This window comes from Malus sylvestris, chromosome 1 (assembly GCF_916048215.2).
Source record: "Malus sylvestris chromosome 1, drMalSylv7.2, whole genome shotgun sequence".
NCBI classification, from domain to species: Eukaryota; Viridiplantae; Streptophyta; class Magnoliopsida; order Rosales; family Rosaceae; genus Malus; species Malus sylvestris.
Genome location: NC_062260.1, coordinates 28,966,618 through 28,974,338, shown reverse-complemented (window position 1 = coordinate 28,974,338; position 7,721 = coordinate 28,966,618). Strand labels below are relative to the sequence as shown.

Below are 7,721 nucleotides of genomic sequence, written 5' to 3'. Positions count from 1 at the left end.
CAGACAATCCTTGTCCATCTAAATGTTTACTGAATCTTAGCGAAAAGGTGTCATCTGTTTGAAAGGGATCCTCTCCGAATCTCTTCCTCCTAATCTACCAATTTCAGAAATTCGGACAATTGAAATTTGATCCAACAATTATAAACAAGAACCCATTTTAAACTTATAATAACTTTAGCTATTGAATCAAATTTCAAACAAACCAGATTTCTAGATCTGATGGATTAGGAAGAAGGGATATGGAGATATCCCTTTCCGTCATCTATTATTGGTTGCATTGTTGTGTCAGTGGAGTTACTGTGATCTACGAATAATAAATTGAAATCTATCCGGTTTAGATCTTTGAAAAAAGTTATAGGTGTGGGCCCTCAGAAAGTGCCTCAAAAAAATTGTCTTTAGTGAGGGGAGAGGGGAGAGGGAAGAGTTATGGATTTGAAACTACCGCATTAGCTTAAAGGAGAGTTATAACTCACGATGCATAGCTAAATATTAAACACTATATCCACTAATATATTAAATCACGTTCATATTACAAAAAGACTTACATCATATTAAAAAGGATAAGGATTGTCTGCCCTCCCATTTTCTGTGTCCTTCTGTTTGTATGATCACGGTTAAGTTATGTCAACATTTTATATTACTATTTATTTTTGTCTTATTATCTCTATAAAAAACAACAATATAAAATGTTGATGTGACTTAACCGTGACCACACAAAATAGGAGGGCACAGAAGGGCACTGGAAGTGAGAGAGCAGACAATCCTTGTTCTATTAAAAGACCTACGTCATATTAAAATACTTACGTCATATAAAAAGACAACTGAATTCAGTTCTCTTATAAAAGAGAATGGCAATGCAACGAGCAGCTTCAAGTTTCTGCCACTCAACTCAAATGCTAGCTCTCTGCATGCTATTCTCTCTCCACCTTGTAAACTGAAAACCTCGTCGTAGCTATTTAGGTAATCTCTTTTACTCATTTATATTTGAGTTATTATGGCTGGAAACTTGAAGGGAGGAACTTCAGATATGGAGAACCAGGCAGCAGATAAAACAGACAGGTTTCTCTCTCTCTCTCTCTCTCTCTCTCTCTCTCTCTCTCTCACAAGTATTCTAATTCTAAACTTTGGCATACTCCTGTATGTCACTCTCAAAGTATAGCAGCACACAAACCACTATGGGATGACCCAGTGGTTGGGACGAATTTCAGGTCTGTATTCCACACGACACATCTAAGGTTCGATTCCTGGTGTTGATGAATCACATGATAGTGCTCGAATGAGGCTGAAATGCTTCTGTGAGTCTTCCCGACTTCTAAAAATGGTGAACTGTCATAGTGAAACCACGAGATTGTCCTCTTTTTAATAAAAAAGTGTAGCAGCGCACCATGATGTGCAATATTCTGGCGTAGTGATGGAGAATCTATGATAAGGCGTTGGGGATTCGCGGAGAGTCCCAAAATGCGTACGAAATTTACGTTATTTTGTACGCTACACTTGAATATATGGTTATTGGAACACCTTTTATTTCTTTACTTTTTTTATTTTAAAACACCCAAAACGGCATGGATAGCAACGCCAAAAACGGTACAATGTCGAAGAGCCGGCGGCGAGGCGACGAAACTCGAGACGCCGTTTCATTTCTCCAAGTGAAAACGTTGCGTCCAGAGACAAACTCTCTCTCGTTTTATCTATCATACCTAGAAATCTCTTTTTAACCAAAATTCTTATAAAATTATTATTATACCCTTCTGTATAACTGAAAAAATATCAAAAATAAATAAAAATTATGGGCATTCAAGTAATTTAGAAAGCAAAAAAAAATTCTGTTTTTTATCCATTTCTCACATACACGTCATCAAAGCATATCTCTAATTAAAAAAAAAAATTAAATGGAAGCCTTAAGGGAAGGGATCCCATTTTTTTTTATAAAAATGGAGATTAGTTGTGGTGTTCACACCACATCGAACTTTAATAATCTGAACCGTCTATTTTTCAAGTTGTACCTCATAGATCATCCTTGCATAATATTAGCCAAATCGGAAATATTTTAAGACATCTAATTGGGTTCAAAGAAATGAACAAATACTTTGTTATATAAGAAACAATGGAATTTGATCTTGATAATTAAATAGCCAAATAGTTTCGGATTGAATTAATTTTTGCAAGGATGATTTATGAATCGAGACTAACAAATTAGACGATTTAGATCGTTAAAATTCAATATGAAGTTGATCTCACACATAATCCCCATTTTTTTTCAAAAAAATGGAAATCCCTTTGCATAAAGGACCAATATATATATATATATATATATATATATATATATATATATATATATATAAAATATGTTATTTAAACCCAACTGCTCTCTTTTCACACCCACTAACTTTTTTGTAAGTACTATGTTCAAATTCTGCCTATTGAAAAGTTAAAGTAGTAAATTGGGTTTGCACGTGGAAATCGTTTTTCTTTTCACCCCCAAGTGACTATAGAAATATATTCTGAAGGTTTTATTCATAGCACAAGGGCCTATATTTATACAACGTACATGCTTGGTGTACAAGTAAGAATCTCATTTTATATCGGAATACAATTAGAATCAAATTACAATATTAATTCATAACCTTAATAGATATAGTTGACTTTGGCAAGACTCATTCTCTAACATCTCCCCAGGAACTGGACGGTGAAGAGGAGACAAGTTTGGACTAGAGAAGAAGAAACTGAGGCTTAGAAAGACCTCTGGTCAATAGATGCGCCTGTTGATCCAAGGATGGAATGAAGTGTACTTTATGTGTGCCAAGCTTAAAACATTTACAAACAAAATGATAATCCAACTCAATATACTTTGTGCAAGCATGAAAAACCGAATTGGCTGCCATGTAGGTAGTACTAATTATTACAAAAGAGGTAAGCAAAGAGACCACACCAAAGTCCACGAAGTAAGTAGGAGATCACACACCAGGTAGCGCTAGGAATTGAACTCAGGATGAGTTGTGTGGCATACAGGCCTAGAATTCATCCCAACCACTGGCCACCACATGGTGGTCAATGGTCTCCAACTATTCACATGAATTATATTTGACCGTCATATAAGTATTGTGGCTAATCTCGTAAAACTATTGTTGAATTATTTTTATTTTACGTTATGCAAGGATGGATACTTGTTTTAGCAAAGAATGTCTGAAATATATCTAATAGCTGCTACTAGAACCAGATTTATATCTGATTTTATCTTGTATTAATTTGTTAGCTCGAGGTGCTCATATTAGGGTATAGGGTGAACGCATATGAATTTCATTTGTTGTTTGTTGCGTGTTTCCCAGAAAGGATGAAGAACGTTCGAAATCAATGTGCAGCAGGGGCCTTACCTTGATAAAGAAGAATTGGAAATTGCAGCAGAAGCGTTACCATATGTGGAACAGAATATTTGTGATATCATGCGTATTTGCTGTCTCTCTGGATCCCTTGTTCTTTTACGTTGTGATCATTGATCAAGATAACAAGTGCCTTCAAATGGACAAAACGTTGATTATTGTTGCTTGTCTTATGCGATCACTCACGGATGTCATTTTCCTGGTGCATTTTATATATGAAATTTGCAATCATGTTCAAAGTTCGAAACGAAATACCCAGAAAAATCAAGCATCCGCTGCGGGAGGACAAACTGGGGGAAATTCAGATAAGAAATCGAAAATCAGAGAGTTGATTGAGAAAATAGCTCAGAAGATGCCGTGGTTAGCTGTCTCCACTGTAATAGACTTTTTCGCGCTTATTCCCCTCCCACAAGTGAGAGAAATTAACTAAACTCTAGTTTTCATTTTTGTGGGCAGCTGAAATTGGACTTCTATGTTCTAACATTTTTTATCCTTTGATTTTCGGCAGTTGATAATAGTAGTTATGTTTTACACAATGAAAGGCTCAGGGTTTGTGGAGCACAAAAAGGTTCTTAATGTTTTTCTTCTCTGTCAATATTTTCCGAGGATTTATCGAATTTACCTATCGGCCAAGGAATTCAAAAAGGCGAATGGGATATGGCTTAAGGGGCTATACAACTTTTTTCTTTACATTCTTGCCAGCCACGTAAGTTTCACTTCAACTGTCATTTTATTTTCGTACTTTGGTAATTACTAATGTTGGATTATGAATGGAGTTTTTTTTTTAAATATATGTTAGACTAATTATATCGGGTTTTGTGTTTGCATGTTATGAATTTAGGTACTCGGAGCTTTTTGGTACTTTTTTTCTATTCAACGAGAGTTATCATGTTGGCACAAAGCTTGTGTAAATCATAGTATAGATACCAGGGGATGTGTGAGTACTTTCTACTGCGATAATCGAAGTACCACTGCAAGAAATATAACATTTCTAAACGAGTATTGTCCGTTGGATACTCCAGATGATGCTTTATCTCCATTTAACTTTGGAATATTTCTTGATTCTCTTAAAAATCAAAACACGGAGCATATAAAGTTCGGAAAAAAGTTATTTTACTCTTTCTGGTGGGGCCTGCGAAATCTAAGGTTCGTATTATATCAATTGACAATCAACAATTTTTAGAAAATATGTAATGAATAAAATTTTTTAGGTTATATAATTCAGCAACATTGTCTAATGTGGTATCATGTTCCTTAATATTTTGCAGTAATTTTGGGACTAATCTGACAACAAGTACGTATGTGTGGGAAAACTTGTTTGCGATTGTCATTTCTGTCGTGGGCTTGCTACTGTTTTTATATCTCATTGGAAACGTGCAGGTTGGTATGTTCAATCTCTCTCTAACATTAACTTTCAACAATTTTCCTGTGTTTGGGACTGCGTGAGGAGATCATTCTTCGAGTATATTAAGTAATTGTTTGATTTGTGGCGAGACAGACTTTCATGCAGATGGAAGCTACAAAAACAGAGGAGATCAGACGAAAGATTAGCCGGAAGAAGCTAGACGTAGAGCAGTGGATCATAAAAAATAAACTCCCTCGTGAAATAGAGGACGATATCTTGAGCAGCATAATGCTAACATTGAAACAACGCATTGACGCTGATATCGATAATTTTCTGTTCTCTATTCCTCCCGGGATAACCAAAATATCTCTGAAGCGTCGTCTTTGCTTGGAAACACTTAAGAAAGTATGTTCCTCAACCTCCAGACCATAAATTTATGGTATACTTTGTTTTAAAACAAAATGACGTTGAACAGTCAATGTTTGAATTACAATAAAGATAAGATTGCACAGTAATCCTAAATCTTATAATCCAAGGTTATATAATAATGCTAAGTTAGTTAACAACAGAGAAAACATTGTTATTACTATAACAGGTTAAGTGATTCCATTTTCACTGCAATGTTGGGTTAATTGAATCCATTTTCACTACAATGTTGTTCTGATAATATATGCCTTCGCGCCCATGTGTTTAGGTAAAAAAGCTTCAAGACATGAATGAAAATGTGTTGACGTTGATATGCGACAATCTGAAGCCAGTGAGGTACATTGAGAATAGCTTCGTCTTTCGAATGGGAGATCCAGTCGACCGCATGCTGTTCATTTCCGAAGGGACATTGTTGATCTACGAGTCGAGTGATGGTCAAGCTGGGCAAGGAATCTCATCAATGGACACCAGGTGCCTCGGGAAAGGTGACTTTTACGGGGAAGAGCTTCTCCATTGCGCATCAAAATGTTTCACCAAGCTTCCAGTCTCTAGCAAACAAGTCAAATGTCATACAAAAGTAGACGCATTTGTGCTCATGGCCAAGGACTTGGGAGCTATAGTTTCCAGACGCCCGCTACAGTGGGAGAAAAACGAAAATAAGGGTTCTCACGAGGTGGAGAACAAGGCAGCTTCTACCATAATTACAACATTTCGTCACCGCAAGAAAAATGGGCATGCTAAAGGGCACTAGAAGAAAAATGGGCACGCTAAAGGGCACCAACATATATGCCCATGTCTATAGCAACAATGCAGCAACTACAATTCCATGTATGCCCTCCATGGGCATGTCCTTTACTTGTAGCGTACAATAAGACATTTTGTGCTCAAGAGGTAAGCACAAATTATTGCGTGAGTCAATATGTAGGGAAAAGGGCATGTAAATCTTGTGTAAATATTAGAGTCATGTTTTAGGAAGTTTGTATTTGTGACCTTTATTGTTTTCCTTATGTAACAAAGATTGTATGTACTTATATTTAGATTTATGGAATACATGTGAATTAAGCCGTAAAATTCTATTTGGCATCCGAGCTGAGTTATCGTAACCCTAAACCTTTTTTTTTCTTCCACCTTACCGCTGCTCATATTGGAATCTGCAACCTTGTTCTTTGCTGCGCTCCTGCAGAAAGAAAAGCTATTGTGCCGTGCTGTGTGTAATTTGCCGCGCTGTCAGTGACAAGTATTGAGGAAAACCCACGGCTGAATTTGGAAGGGGATTTACGTTCGACCACCGACAATTCGATTGTGAATCCTGTGGTGATACATAATGATGCTTCAAACGTACCAAATACAGTAAAACTCAATGGATCAAATTATCCTCTTTGGTCTAAAGTATTGGAGATGCATATTGCTGGGCGAGGTAAGAAAGGGTTCGTGATAGGGAGCATCAAGGTACCCAAGGAAGAGAGTGCCGAGTATGAAGCTTGGGAAACTGGGAATGCAATTGTGAAATGGTGGTTGATTAATTCCATGGATCCTACCATCAGGGGTTTTTTCATCCATCTTCATACTGCTAAAAAAGTGTGGGAAGAAGTTGCTTAGACTTATTATGATGGTTATGATATCTCTCATATTTATGAATTGAAGGTAAAGTCATTCCGACTTCATCAGGAAGGGTGTCCTATTGGTGTGTACTATGCCGATCTCAAAGCAGTATGGCAAGAACTGGATCAAAGAAGACCGATTAAGATGGAGTGTGTTATTGACTTTAAAACGCTTCAAGAGGAGATCCAATTGGACCGAGTTTATGCCTTCTTGGTGGGACTTGATGATGTATTTGATAAGGAACAGAGTGATGTTTTGAGAACTCAACCCCTACCATCTGTCGAGGAGGTGTTTTCTGTTGTTAGGTGTGAAGCCCAACGTCATGCTACCATGATGGGAGGAAGTATTGTCGACAGCTAAGAAGAAGCCTTGACACTAAAAGTAGCCATGGTGTCTTGGCTACTTCCTGCTGGCCGGCCATATGTCTCACCTTCATCAACAACTTCCCATCCTTTTACTCGGGAGAATAAAGATGATTTAAAGTGTACTTTTTGCAGTCAAACCTATCATACTGAGGATACCTATTTTCAAAAGCATGGAGTCCCTAAGTGATTCCCTGAATTGAAGAAAAAATTACGTGCCAATGAGCGAGCTGCTAATGGAGCAAGTGGAAGTCGTGCATCCGTTGCCATTGCCGCACCTAGTACCAAGGAAGCCGTGCCTACTCCAAGAGATCCAAGTCAAAGTTTGTTGACTAGGACCACTCCTAGTGAATTACCGTCCAATATAGGTAGTATGGAGCGTGTTCTTTTAGCCTCTGACATGGAACATCATACAGGTTGGATTCTGGACTCTGGTGCAACATACCATATGACCTTAGATAAAAATTTGTTTACTTGTATGACAACGACTCCTCAGAAGTGTATAGCAATCGCAAATGCCACCACTACACCTGTTCTTGGGGCCAGCAAGGTGAACCTCACACCGGCTCTCTCCCTTCACCATTGCTTGCTTGTTCCATCATTATCTCA

General features: G+C 37.4%; 2 protein-coding genes across 3 annotated transcripts; both read left to right on the top strand.

The window, feature by feature from the left end:
* Positions 1-868: 868 nt before the first annotated feature.
* On the top strand, positions 869-4,757 carry LOC126624513 (cyclic nucleotide-gated ion channel 1-like). 2 transcript variants are annotated; one of them, XR_007624120.1, is made up of 5 exons: positions 869-1,059; positions 3,327-3,789; positions 3,886-4,083; positions 4,400-4,523; positions 4,646-4,666. XR_007624120.1 is itself a non-coding variant. In XM_050293582.1 (4 exons), exons 1-4 carry the CDS (start codon positions 995-997, stop codon positions 4,646-4,648), a joined length of 729 nt encoding a protein of 242 aa, XP_050149539.1. In that variant the 5' UTR covers positions 869-994; the 3' UTR covers positions 4,649-4,757. The 2 variants fall into 2 exon arrangements, 1 of the variants encoding a protein (XP_050149539.1); XM_050293582.1 differs by lacking the exon at positions 4,400-4,523 and having other exon boundaries at positions 4,646-4,757.
* Positions 4,758-4,887: 130 nt separating this feature from the next.
* Positions 4,888-5,899, top strand: LOC126615436 (cyclic nucleotide-gated ion channel 1-like). Its single transcript, XM_050283266.1, has 2 exons — positions 4,888-5,127; positions 5,417-5,899. Exons 1-2 carry the CDS (start codon positions 4,888-4,890, stop codon positions 5,897-5,899), a joined length of 723 nt encoding a protein of 240 aa, XP_050139223.1.
* The last annotated feature ends 1,822 nt before the right edge of the window (positions 5,900-7,721 follow it).